We start from the raw sequence: 14311 nt of genomic DNA on the forward strand, positions 1-14311 counted from the left end.
ATTCCTGGAAAAGTCACTCACCTTCTAGATCAGCACTGTCCAATAAAATAGTCTAGGACAGTGGTCGGCAAACTCATTAGTCAACAGAGCCAAATATCAACAGTACAACGATTGAAATTTCTTTTGAGAGCCAAATTTTTTAAACTTAAACTTCTTCTAATGACAATTCTTCAAAATAGACTCGCCCAGGCCATGGTATTTTGTGGAAGAGCCACATTCAAGGGGCCAAAGAAGCCGCATGTGGCTCGTGAGCCTCAGTTTGCCGACCACGGGTATAGGAGACTATCAAGCACTTGATGTGTGCCTGTTCTAACTGAGATATCCTAAGAGATAAAATATACACCAGACTCAGTGTCTATTTGGGGGACTTAAATTAATTTCACTAGTTTCTTTTTAGCTTTTTTACATGTATAATTCACTATATTTGCACTGGACAATGCGAACAAAGAGAGGAAACGGGAGCTAATGAATTACTCTGGCATTATTCTTTAGTTAATATAAACATTTCTATTTATACATGTTTTTCTCAGTTACTTTCAGATTCTTTCTACCAAATACATTAATTAAAAAACAGCCGAAACCGGTTTGGCTCAGTGGATAGAGCTTCAGCCTGCGGACTGAAGGGTCCCAGGTTCAATTCCGGTCAAGGGCATGTACATTGGTTGCGGGCACATCCCCGGTGGGGGGTGTGCAGGAGGCAGCTGGTCGATGTTTCTCTCTCATCGATGTTTCTAACTCTCTATCCCTCTCCCTTCCTCTCTGTAAAAAATCAATAACATATATTTTTTAAAAAATTATCACATTTAAAAAGGGAGAAATTAACAGGATACTATATTCAAAAGATCCAAAATGCCTTGTATTTTATTCGGAAGTTGTATCTCCAAAAGATTACACAACCTGGGGGAGGATAAGAGACTTTGCTTTGCTTGGAATTCAAACAAGGCTTCTAAATGTACTAAATTTCTATGTTGCTAAAAATTTTGTATATTAGTTATTAGAAACTAGAAATCCTTAAATTGGGGCCTGATTTTGCTTAGTTCCTCTTATTTTCTTTGGCATAAAATTTTTAATTTTTATAACATTACTGGTTATATTTGATCAGGGCTCTATTTAAACAGGCACGAGTTCAAACAAAGTTTATATTCTGCCTTTAATAATGTGTGTACTCAGGCAGGAGACACTGAAAGGTAAATAAAAAACCATTTATAAAATTACTACTTTCATCACATTTCCCACGTTGACACACTTACACAGCTTGTAATTAGGCAAATTATTTAATTATATTCAATAATATGTCAAACTACTATTTAAAAAAATCCAAATATTTCTACCCCAAAACAATACAGTCTAAAAAACAAGAATATGTGACATTGATTCCAATCTACCTGTCAGTGACACAAGGGAGGAAGTGTATAAATTATGCAAAGGTTAATATTCTAGTACAATAACCCAAATGGAAGAAAATTCCTTCACACAATCTCTCTTTGGTATTAATGCTGTTACTTTTATGCACTGGATGGGGCTACTTTTTAAATTCCTTTCTCTAAAAAGAATGGAAAATTCTCATGTTATGACTTTATAATTCCCTTATTAATTCAGTACATATTTATTATTTCTCCAAAAAGTAAGGCTTTGTACTAACATGCTGTAAGGGATATATTAGTAAATTAAAGACAGATATAGATCTTGCTAATAACAGCTTATAATACAATAGAGATGAGAAGTTGGCCCATCTCAATTTCCCCTCAACTAGAAAGTAGATAAAATATCAGGGTCAATAGTTTTAAGCCAGAAAAGTAGACCAGCTTAGTTAAGAGAAATTTCGAAATATGCCCTTCATGACCAATAATGACAACACTAACTTTTCCTTTTTAAAAAAAGAGGGAGAAAATTCAAATTTCTTTACTACTTCAACACATGCTTTTATAACTTTGTAATATGTACCACTGGTAAAGGTTAAGATGAATATAAAGTATAAGGAATTTTTTTTTGTTTTTCTTCTTCATTACTGGAAGTATTTGTATATTTTATTTAGTTGCATTCTTCATTTTTCTTAACAGAAATATTTACATGATTCTGTATTGGATACTTAGAAAAAGTATACACAGGCTAAACAAAAGACAATATAATTCCATGTACTACTAAAGTCCAAGAGAACAAAATTCCAAAAATCTAGATTCTGGCAAAATTTCCCAACTTATGTCTTAACATGAAATTAGATAATATTCAACAATAGAATAATACAGTATGTACATAAATGTATTGATTGTTTCTAACTACCAAAAAAAACCCTACTAAGCATCAGGTAGTGTTCTAAGTGCTTTAAAAACATCAATTTTTAATCTTCATATAATTCAATGAAGTAGGTATTAACTTCACTTGACAGACAAGAAAACAGAGATACAGAAAACCTAAGTAATCTGACCAAGAGTCACACAGCTGCAGAATAGCAGAGCATTCCAATTCAGCCAGTCTCTCTCCATAATACTCAACCACTAAAGCATATACCTCTATTGTAAATATCATGTATCCAAAAGCCCTTAATTCTAAATAAAATAAAAAAGGTTCTCTATTTTATACCAGAAAGAGAGGCATTTCTAAGAGTAGAAATTTAGAAATGGTTCATTTTGTAAAGTGTTACTTGACAATTTACAACTTAAATTGAAATTCATTATGTTAAAGCTTTTTTCTCTTTGCAAACAAAAGCCTTCATGCAAAATTTCTTTTAGGTAGGACTGATTTTACAGAAACACACAGGTTAAAAACTGTTTCATGAGATATAATGACTAACATTTTGAGTGTTCCTATTTGCCAGACACTGTCCTAAGTGCTTTTCACATATTACTTCTTTTAATTCTCATAATCCTATAATTATGTAGTATATGGAACTACTCTAATGTATAGTTGAGGAGACTGAGGTATGAAAAGGTTAAATAACTTGTCTAAGGCCAGACAGCAAGAGCTGGCTTTTGGACCCAGACCACAGTCTGATTCCAGAACCCACACCCTTAACAATTTTACTATATTAATTTGTCAAGATAAGGAATTTTTAAAGAATTATTACTTTCTCCAAGAGTTCTTAATATGAAGACTCAAGAAGAATAATCACTTATAATTTAACCAAAGTATTAAGTGTTTTTCCTTTTAACCCTAAGTTAGAAGAAGCACAGTGGAACATTAATTTTTGCACATAGCACTAATTGTTTTGGTTTTGTTAAATTTACATTATCAAAATTGTTACCAAGCTCACAAACTTCAGAAAAATTTATAATGAGTACATCATTTCAGACACTGGAAGTATTTAACTCTGCTTTGATCTTAGAAGAACACAATCTATTGGTCTTTCAGTGGGTACACAGAAAACAAGCTAGAACATAGAGACAAAATATAAGGGGAAAAAGGGATGAAATGCCATTTAATGTATGGGATTTTGTGATAATATACAAATACATATGGTTAAGACAGATCATTTGAAGCAAATATGTATACTCACAAATTATTATAACAAGAAATATATAATCATTTGTTACCTTATACAGCGTGTGAGTACAGCATTGAGAATCATAAAGATCACCCAAAAAAGTGGAGGAAGGCTTCACAGAGAAGGCATTTATTTTTGTAACAGGTCACTGTTTTCATAAAAACTAAAATATAATTTGGGAAATTCATACTTAATTCATTAATGATGAATTTACCAGGTAAAAGAGTCTGGTGCTTACTTCTAAATCTCTAAATATAATGACAAATTAAAATTAGCTTTTAAAAACAGGTAAAAGTTAGTTGATTAAGTTAGTTGATCATGCCCTAGCCAGTTTGGCTCAAATGATAGAGCGTCGACCTGCAGACTAAAGGGTCCTAGTTTTGATTCCGGTCAAGGGCACATGCCCAGGTTGAAAGCTCGATCCCCAGTGGGGAGCGTGCAGGAGGCAGCCAATCAATGATTCTCTCACATCATTGATGTATCTATCTCTCTCTCCCTCTTCCTTCCTCTCTGAAATTAATAAAAATATAAAAAAATAATAAAATAAAAATAAAAACAGGTAGATCACATAACAATGAAAATGCAACTTATAGCAAAATTAAATATACAGTTAACAATTTAGAATGACCTTTTAAGTTAGTTGCTCATTTCTTTGATTTCATTTAGCATTGATCTGACTCATGTGGAAGGTTACATTCGTACAAGTTTACACAGTTTAATGATTAACTATATTCACCTGCCAACCTTATGGCTCATGTGGCAAATAGTGGTGTATATATAGAGTTCAGAAATCTAGGTCTGCTTACAAGAGAAAACTTGTCCCAAATTGCTTGAAATTGAATAATTAAGATAAAATGTACACGATTAAGCTCTTTCTTTTTATTATTCCTCTAGTTATCTCTTCCAGAATTGACCAAGATTTATATTCACAATTTGATTCTATATCTCCACAGCCAAAATCAAGATTTGCTATGTTAGATGATGTAAAAATTTTAGCCAATGGCCTTCTTCAATTAGGGCATGGTCTTAAAGACTTTGTCCATAAGACTAAGGGCCAAATTAATGACATATTTGAAAAACTTAATATATTTGATCAGTCTTTCTACGATCTATCACTGCAAACTAATGAAATAAAAGAAGAAGAAAAGAAACTTAGAACAACTACATCCAAACTGCAAGTCAAAAATGAAGAAGTGAAGAATATGTCACTTGAACTCAACTCAAAACTTGAAAACGTCCTAGAAGAAAAAATTCTACTTCAACAAAAAGTGAGATATTTGGAAGAGCAATTAACCAATTTAATTAAAAATCAAACTGAAATTCAGGAACACCCAGAGGTAACTTCACTTAAAGTAAGTAGAAACCAAAAAGTGTTCTTGATTATGTTTAAATGTGGATCTTTTTAAAAAATATTTAAGATAAGCTACTTTAAATACTCTGTTGCACAACTGAATTTTTTTTTCCAAGAAAAAAAGCCTCCAGGAAATAACATTTTCCATTACAAGTTTGTTAGTTTTTGATTCCCTAACATTATACATTATATATGAAAACAACTATACTACATTTCAAATGAAAATTATAACTTTACATTTAAATAATAAAATATAGGACACAGTATTGCACATTACTGGAGGCAAGAAAATGTTAAAGAAATATAACTTGAAACTATTCTTCCATGTTTAAAATAAATAAAAGTAATACAGTAAATGGTAAAGATTTATTTCTACTAAAATACAGGATTTGGGTTTTTTATTTTTTTATTTAATTGAAGTAGTTTAAAGTTCAGAAAATCAGATTTTAGAGATGGTACATTTAAAATGAAACATTTTAAAAAACATGTACTATTTGAAAGAAGCATACAAGAGTAAAATAATTACCTATATTCATTTTTCTAATCTACTACTAGCTTTAAAAATTATACTGTGATAATGTTACAAGAAATAAAAAAATTAACTTAACTAAAATGAAAAAAGAAACTTCTAACCAACCTATAACCTATGTTCAGACTTTTGTAGAACAGCAAGATAACAGCATCAAAGACCTTCTCCAGACTGTGGAAGAGCAATATAGGCAGTTAAACCAACAGCATAGTCAAATAAAAGAAATAGAAAATCAGGTAAGTCAATATTTTAATGGTATATTAATCTTTTACATAAATTTTAGGTTTATGAAAACACTGAACCCTAAAATTATTTTAAATAATTATAGCTGAAGAGTGAGTAAAAGGATCGTATCAGCATAATTGTTATGCTTGCAGGCTCTGAAGCTGATAAACTTACCAGGGTTTGAATCTTGAGTCTAAAATTTTTGTGTGACCTTCAATAAATTACTTAACCCCTCTGTCTCTCACTTTCCTATTATTATGGAGATAATAATAAAAAACTATGTTATAGGATTGTTATGAGAAAAAAAAGGATTGATTCATGTAAAGTATGTCCTCAATATAACAGCCAAAGCGATTATTAAAATTTAAATGAGATCATGTCTCTCTGTTCAAAATCCTACAATGGGTCTCACAGGCCTGTGAGACCCCAGATGAGCCTTTACTATGTCACTGACTTCATCTCTTCTACTCTAGTCATACAAGTCTCTTCAATGTTACTGAAAAACTTCTAACATGCTGCCATCTCAGGGCCTCTGCCTTGCTGTTCCCTGCCTGGAGTGTTCTTCTCCCTGCTTCTGCATGGCCACTCTCATTTCCTTTAGGTCTTTCCAAATACAGGATTTTTAATGAAGTCTTCTCGGGTCACCTAAAAATTAGAATCCCCTACTCCCATCCTTGAAACCTGCCACCTCCTTAATTACTCTTCTTTTTTTTTCCCTTAGTACCTACCTCTATTTAACATAATATATATTTTAGTTACTTATTTTGCCTGTCCCTGCACTAGTATGTAAGCTCCATGAATACAGGAATTTTCTTCCATCTTTAAAATTGCTGTTGCCTCAGAAGATAGCACAGTCTGACACTTAATAAATATATGTTGAATTAATAAAGGTAACAACATAATCAACACAAAAAAATCAATAAAAACTTATTCTTATTAGAAACTGGGTATCTGATAATTAAGTTTAATTCCCAACAATAAAATTAATCTACAATGTAAACAACTGGCTAGGTATGAAAACTACCTATTTAGAATAAAGCTATCAGAATCTAAAAATCCTACCTAATAAAATAATAATATGCAAATTGACCATCACTCCAACACACAAGATGGCTGCCCCCATGTGGTCAAAGATGGCTGCCACAAGATGGCCAGCAGGGGAGGGCAGTTGGGAGGGACCAGGCCTGCAAGGGAGGGCAGTTGGGGACAATCAAGCCTGCAGGGGAGGGCAGTTAGGGGTGACCAGGCTGGTAGACGAGGGAAGTTGGGGGTGACTGGGCCTGCAGGGAAGGGCAGTTGTGGGGGACCCAGGCCTGCAGGGAAGAGCAGTTGGGGGGACCAGGCCTTCAGGGGAGGGCAGTTAGGGGCAATCAGGCTGGCAGGGGAGCAGTTAGGCATCAATCAGGCTGGCAGGAGAGTGGTTGGGGGGTGATCAGGCTGGCAGGCAGAAGCAGTTAGGGGCAATCAGGAAGGCAGGCAGGCGAGCAGCTGGGAGCCAACAGTCCTGGATTGTGAGAGGGATCCCAGATTGGAGAGGGTGCAGGCTGGGCTGAGGGACACACACCCCCATGCACGAATTTCATGCACCAGGCCTCTAGTTCCAATATATAATACCACTAGAGGCCCAGATTCTTGCACCGGTGTTGTCCCTCGGCCTGGTCTGTGGGGATCGGGCCAAAATCAGCTCTCTGACATCCCCTGAGGAGTCCTAGGTTGCAAAAGGGTGCAAGCCAGGCCAAGGGACCCCACCTGTGCATGATCAGGGCTGGGGAGAGACTGCGGGAAGGCTCCAGGGCATGTCCGGCCCATCTCACCCAGTCCTGACCCCAGCAGCAAGCTAACCTATCAGTCGAAGTGTCTGTTCCCTGGTGGTCAGTGCACATCATAGCGACTGGTTGAATGGTCAGACACTTAGCATATTAGGCTTTTATTATATAGGATAGTTAGAAATATTAATTAATAATACTATTAAACAGTCAAGAGGGTTCAAAAATAACAGACTTGGAGAAATGGATTAAAAAATAGTTGCCAAGAATTATAGTACAAATATTATTACCAATTTCCAATAAACGAACATATCACTATGTTTCAGTAATTATGTGACATTAATTTTAGTAGGTTATTTTTGTTAATTTATGAATCATAATTTAGATGATTTTTTACAAATTGTCCAAAAGTTTTTTTGATAAGTAGTTTTGATTTCCATAATATCATTCTTATTTGTTATTTTTCTAAATTATTTTCCTATATCTTTTATTATGACTAAATGAACCTGCTGACATAAAAAAACTAATACTAGTAACAGAAGATATTAATAAGAAAAGTTTTCAGCCTATAAATTGCAAACCTAGAACACGTTAAATAAGCTGTTATTGCTAAACTCATAGGACAATGAAATATTGAAAATATTGAAAGTAAATAAATAAGCCTGCCAATTTGGTACCTTTATAGATATGTTTACATGTCAAAAACTATCAGGAAGCAGCCTTGTTCGAATTATATGCTATGTCTTTAAAGCAGGTCTGAGAAACAATAAAATCTGCAACTGAGAATTAATAAATTTAAAATCTGCCTTGCTAGTGATTACAACATATATTCTATTCAGATAAATAAATAGAACATATTAAAATATTTATGCAAAGTCTCTGCCTTTGGTCTTGATGTCTCTTTGCCTTGCTTTTTCTTTACTTTGTAACTCATTAAATAATGTGCCTGATTAAATATTTTTAGAACATGTCTGTATAATCTGTATAGCATCGATTATCCGTCTTAAAAATCAAAAGCAAAGTCTGGCCGGTGTGGCTCAGTGGTTGAGTGTCAACCTATGAACCAGAAGGTCACGGTTCAATTCCTGGTCAGGGCACATGCCGGGGTTGCAGGCTTCACCCCCAGTGGTGGGGAGGGGTGCAGGAGGCAGCCAATTTAATGATTCTCATCATGGATTGTTTATATCTCTTCCTCCTCTCCTTATCTCTAAAATCAATAAAATATATTTTTAAAAAACCAAAAGCAATAACAATTATGAATTAAAAGATACATACACGTTGTCCTTTTAATATTCTCACTCAGATTCCCCTAACTGTATATTCAGTATCATTTTTAAATGTACATTTATATTCTTTTATCAGTTAAGAAGAACTGGTATTCAAGAATCCACAGAAAATTCTCTTTCTTCAAAACCAAGAGCACCCAGAACTACTCCCTCTCTTCACTTAAATGAAACAAAAAATGTAGAACATGATGGTAAGATAATTTGGTTTCCTTCCTGAAGCGATTATCAAATTCTCCTTCCATCACAAAATCTCTATTCTCAGGGCCTATTCTAGACTAAAAGAGAGTAAAGAGACAAAGCTACCCAATACAATGTCAACCTAAATTGGATCCTGGTGTTTTTGTTTTTTTAACCCTATAAAATACATTCTTAAGATAATCAGGGATATATGAATATAGACTTGATACTAGATAATATGGAATTATTATTCATTTTCTTAGATGTAATAGTGGTATTGTAGTCATATAAAAGAATAATCTCATGGTAATAACTATTTTGGCATTCTTTGCATAACATGCTATCTAATAAAAAGCTTTAGCATAAAGTACTTCTTCAGTAATACATTAATTTCAGTAATACATTACTGAAGAAGGCTCAAGGCTACATTCACTATAATTCCATAAAATGTCAAGATCTCAAACTCTGAAAATATTGTTCTTATTACTATATCTTATGTAGTAACATTTTGTTGATTCTAGACATTCCTGCTGATTGTACCACCATTTATAACAAAGGTGAACATACAAGTGGCATCTATTCCATTAGACCCAGCGACTCTCAAGTTTTTAATGTCTACTGTGATGTTAAATCAGGTAAAATTAGCCTACAAAGACAACGGACAATAGTTAGTTCAGGTTACTTACTACCTATTAGTAATACTGATCTTGTCATTTTTATTCTGAATATATATCAAATGAAATATAGTATATAACATGAGTAATAGTTATATAGATCTAGTACTTATATTTGTCTTTTTTAATATATTTACTTATGCATATATTAAATATTTTCCATAAAATAATCTGAAGTTACTATTGTCAATAAGTTTATTAAGACAAACTCATTAGTTATCCTTTACTTAACGTCTAAGGACCATAATAAATAATAAAATGTTATTACTGTAACAGCATTAATAATTATCTTACACAGCCATCAATCAAAACCAAACCAAGTAACAGTCTTTTGTTACATCTATCAGCATCAATCTACTAAAAATGCACTGTTGTCCACTGTATTCAGGTAGTTCGTGGACATTAATTCAACACCGAATAGATGGATCACAAAACTTCAATGAAACTTGGGAAAACTACAAATATGGTTTTGGGCAGCTTGATGGTAAGGTGACTTCATATTCATTCATTTACTTGTTAAAAATATTTATTTATTATGGACTGGGCATTAGGAATGTAACAATGAATGAGAACAGTCCCAGCCTTCATAGGACCTTAACAGTTACACATTTGTTAGTAATTATACTTATTATGTATTTATTTGAATTACACTACTCAAAACTAGATGTCTGCTCTTATCATAATTTAATTTGATGACTTCTAATAATTATAATTAAAAAAACAATTCTAATTAAATGCTATATATTGTGACACATGGTAAATGCTCTGAATGATGAACAAAGAAAACCATCCTTATTACTAGTCACTCTTTCTTATTAGCAACTTAGATATCAATTATTTAAATATTATAAATGTATACTATAAGATTTGTGTTTAAAATAAATTAGTTAACTCCATACAAAGTATTATACTTTGATCACAGAATAAAATTATTAAAGATAAAAAATTAGTAGAATAAAGAGGTTTAAATCCAAAAAACATGTTATAGAATCCATGAATGATGTACAAGTATACATTTATAAAATGGAAAATTTCATCATTTTATCAAATTTTTAAAAACTCAATACTATTGGAGCATTAAAAAATTTTTTGTATTCAAACTACCAGTTAAATCCCTAACTAAAAGGTATATTCAGTAATGTTTTGTAGCTTCAAATCTTCTTCTAAGAGTGAATGAACCCAAAAATAAAAGGCTGACAGTTAAGTTCAAAGTACTCATTTATTTTGGAAAGAAGATAAGTCACTTACAATGCATTCCAAAGTCTATACATGATTAAGTGCCTGATATATGGCTCTGTTCGTGTCTTTAAATTAGGTTTCCTTATATTAACTCACTGGAAGCACATAGGAAATCAGTTTTGGTACCAAATTTCTATTTCCCAAGTATGCCATTTCCCATCCATTGATGGTGGTTATTATTTATATGTTTGGTTTTTAAAAAGCCAACTTTTCCTTGCTTCCTGGTTCCTAGTCATAAGAAACATTGAGCGAACACTGTTGACAGTAATCTGAATGTTTAGCCTGTCTTTGTCAGCCTTCCCATTAAATTATGTTTGAGATTTTAAAAAAAAGAAAGTAAGCTATTTGTACTTGCAATTCTTAAAATGAACTCTCTTAGTAATTCAGTATCAACAGAAAATTTCGACATTTTCCTTAAATACTTTAGTAAAAAGCATTGTAATTATTTAAAAAGATCTATTTGTATTATGTTATGTTTTAATTTCAAATAAAAATAATTTTTCAATTATAGAGAAAAGTTATTAAAATTATACTCTTTAACTTTAAATGTTTTTAAATTTTTATTTTCTTCTTTTTCTACAAAAAACAACAACATATATACCAAGCAATTGTCAAAGGCCAAGATTATATTTGACAAAAATGACTGTTACCATCCAGGTCTCTGGAAATACTTAACAAATCTCTTCATAGTATATGGGTATTAATAAATAGCTGATAGTAAAGCCAGTACAGATAATATTTTACCAATGATCAGACATAAAAATGTCTATAATAGCCTAATATGTTTAACCCATGAACTATAGTTCACAATATCCATTTGAGAAACAATAATCAGACTTAGGCAAGCCTATTAATATTTTTAACATTTTTGTACATGTAACTATCTTCAATAAAATTGTTTCAAAAAGAAATATTTTAAGAGACTCTAAAATAACTAAAGAATTTGAGACTAAAACAACTCATTTACTTACATTAGCAAAAATCTTTCTTGAAAAAAATAAAAAGTCAGTACCTAATCTGCAGTTAACAATCCACAGATTTTTACAACTTTTCTTTTCAGGAGAATTTTGGTTGGGTCTAGAGAAGATATACTCCATAGTAAAGCAATCTAATTACATTTTACGAATTGAACTAGAAGATTGGAAAGACACCAAGCATTATATTGAATATTCTTTTCACTTGGGAAATCATGAAACCAACTATAAACTACACCTAGTTGAGATTACCGGCAATGTACCCAGTGCACTCCTGGAAAACAAAGATTTGGTGTTTTCTACTTGGGATCACAGAGCAAAAGGACACTTCAATTGTCCAGAAAGTTATTCAGGTATTTTTTCCTAATATCAATACTTTGTTTTTCTATGTTGACACTATTTCCCAAAGTATCTACAATGCTAACTCTTTAAAAACTGAATCCCAAATAATCACTTTTCTACAGGTAAAACATATCTTAATATGTTAACACTAGAGGCCCAGTGCATGATTGAATCATGCACGTGTGCGGGGGGAGCTGGGTGCCTGTCTGCTGGTGCACCAGGCCTTTCAGAAGCCTCCAGCGCCACGGAGGCTTCTGAAAGGCCTGGTGCCTGAGTGGACAGGCACCCAGCTCCCATACTTTTGCTTTCGATCGTGGGGGAGCTGGGTGCCTGTCCGCTGGTGCACCAGGCCTTTCAGAAGCCTCCGGCGCGGCAAGGCTTCTGAAAGGCCTGGTGCCTGAGCGGACAGGCACCCAGCCTCCCCCGCTTTTGATGGTCCGCAGGGGACGTGAACTTGCTGCCCCAGAGGCCTCTTCTGTGCCGCAGCACAGCCATGGCGCAGACGCTGAGCTCGAGCCGCCGCAGACGCGAGCTCAGCGTCCCGCCGGCCCAATCAGCCACCCCAGCCACCCTGAGTCCCGCCCCCCCACGCCTTCTGGCCAATCGCGGGCATAGCGAAGGTACGGTCAATTTGCATATTTGTCTATTATTAGGTAGGATATGTGTTATTAACACATATAACATCTTAATACAAGTATTATATTAAGTGTTGTTTTAAATATTAACTTGTGTGTTTTTTACCTTTAACCTTGCTCAGATATTTTATTTTTGGTGGAGTATATGAGTCTTTTACAGATTATCCTATATAATGAAAGGGTAATATGCAAATCGACCGAATGGTGGAACGACCAATTGCTATGATACACACTGACCATCAGGGGGCAGACGCTCAATGCAGGGCTGGCTAACAGCTGGCGAGCACAGCCGTTGGCGAGTGCAGCGGTGGTGGTGGGAGCCTCTCCTGCCTCCATAGAGCGCTAAGGATGTCCCACTGCCGGCTTAGGCCCGCTCCCCTGAGGGCTCTAGGACTGCTAAAGGGTGCAGGATGGGCTGAGGGACACCCCCCCACACACACACCAAGTGCACAATGTCATGCACCAGGACTCTAGTTTAAAATAAAGATACATGCATACAACACTGTCATATTTATATGAAATAAAAATATGCTTCATGTGGAAATACAGTAACAATAACTACATGAGTTTCTATTCATTAAATTGCATATCTATCTTCTTTAGGAGGCTGGTGGTGGCATGATGTATGTGAGGAAAACAACCTAAATGGTAAATATAACAAGCCAAGAGCAAAACCTAAGCCAGAGAGGAGAAGAGGAATATATTGGAAGTCTCAAAATGGAAGGTTATACTCCATCAAATCAACCAAAATGTTGATCCATCCAAGAGATTTATAAAGCTCTGACTGAACTAAGGCAAATTAAAAAGCCAATAAATTAAACATTAAAATCATCCCAAGTTACTGTGATTTAATAATCTAGTATTAAATATAAAGCTTTAGAAAAAGATTATTTTAAAGCCACTGTTGATTTAAGATTAAACATATTATCACATCACCTAAAAGAATACCACTTACCTTCTCAATCAAATTCTTATATCATTTACTGATTTATTTTGTGATATGGAAATCAATTTTAACTAATGGGTGAATTTTTAAATAACTTTTTAAAATAAAAGCTTACAAAGAGACTTTTATTTTAAAAGTCATCATGAAGGCTACTTTCACAACCTCCCCAATTAAAAAAGACTAATTTTCTTAAAATTCTAAACTTGAATAAGTATAAAGGACTGATAATTGTATAGTTCTTAAATACTGTAATACTATTTATTACAAAACTAAAATCCACTCAGTTCATAGTACATGTAAAAGTCTATAATATGAATTTTAAAACAGATGCTTCATTTTGCTACAAAAGAGTTTGGAATATTTAAATGTTTGGTATGCTTTATTTATGAAGTGGGATGAAATACTGTATTGAAATAGGTCTTAAATTCAGTAGATCATGATTACTAAGTCATATTGACTTTAATATCAGGTACCACTGTACCTTAACATATATTATCTAACTTATCTATAATGTATACATTAAATATATATATATATTTCTTTTTTTTTTAATTTTAAATTGATTTCAGAGAGGAAGAGGGAGGGAGAGAGAGATAGAAACATCAATGATGAGAGAGAATCATTGATTGACTGCCTTCTGTATGCTCCACACCAGGGATCAAGCCTGCAACTGGTGCATATGCCCT

At 33.6% G+C, this 14311-nt stretch overlaps 2 protein-coding genes across 4 annotated transcripts in view; one reads left to right on the plus strand and one right to left on the minus strand.

Annotated features, from left to right (window-relative positions):
* DOCK7 (dedicator of cytokinesis 7) overlaps window positions 1-14311 on the minus strand; it is a 188670-nt gene that overhangs the window by 107772 nt on the left and 66587 nt on the right. The gene's annotated exons all lie outside the window — the stretch shown is intronic.
* On the plus strand, window positions 4336-13455 carry ANGPTL3 (angiopoietin like 3). The gene is made up of 7 exons (XM_008139385.3): window positions 4336-4833; window positions 5487-5597; window positions 8715-8829; window positions 9337-9450; window positions 9878-9973; window positions 11789-12055; window positions 13283-13455. Exons 1-7 carry the CDS (start codon window positions 4336-4338, stop codon window positions 13453-13455), a joined length of 1374 nt encoding a protein of 457 aa, XP_008137607.2.

The sequence above is a fragment of the Eptesicus fuscus genome, chromosome 9 (genome assembly GCF_027574615.1).
Source record: "Eptesicus fuscus isolate TK198812 chromosome 9, DD_ASM_mEF_20220401, whole genome shotgun sequence".
Classification (NCBI taxonomy): domain Eukaryota; kingdom Metazoa; phylum Chordata; class Mammalia; order Chiroptera; family Vespertilionidae; genus Eptesicus; species Eptesicus fuscus.

Bases quoted from the DNA above. Each gene is read 5' to 3' on its own strand.
- ANGPTL3 (XM_008139385.3), top strand. From the start codon at position 4,336: ATGTACACGATTAAGCTCTTTCTTTTTATTATTCCTCTAGTTATCTCT. The intron at 4,834-5,486 runs GTAAGTAGAAAC...ACCTATGTTCAG, and splicing joins CAGAGGTAACTTCACTTAAA to ACTTTTGTAGAACAGCAAGA. The intron at 8,830-9,336 runs GTAAGATAATTT...TGTTGATTCTAG, and splicing joins AAAAAATGTAGAACATGATG to ACATTCCTGCTGATTGTACC.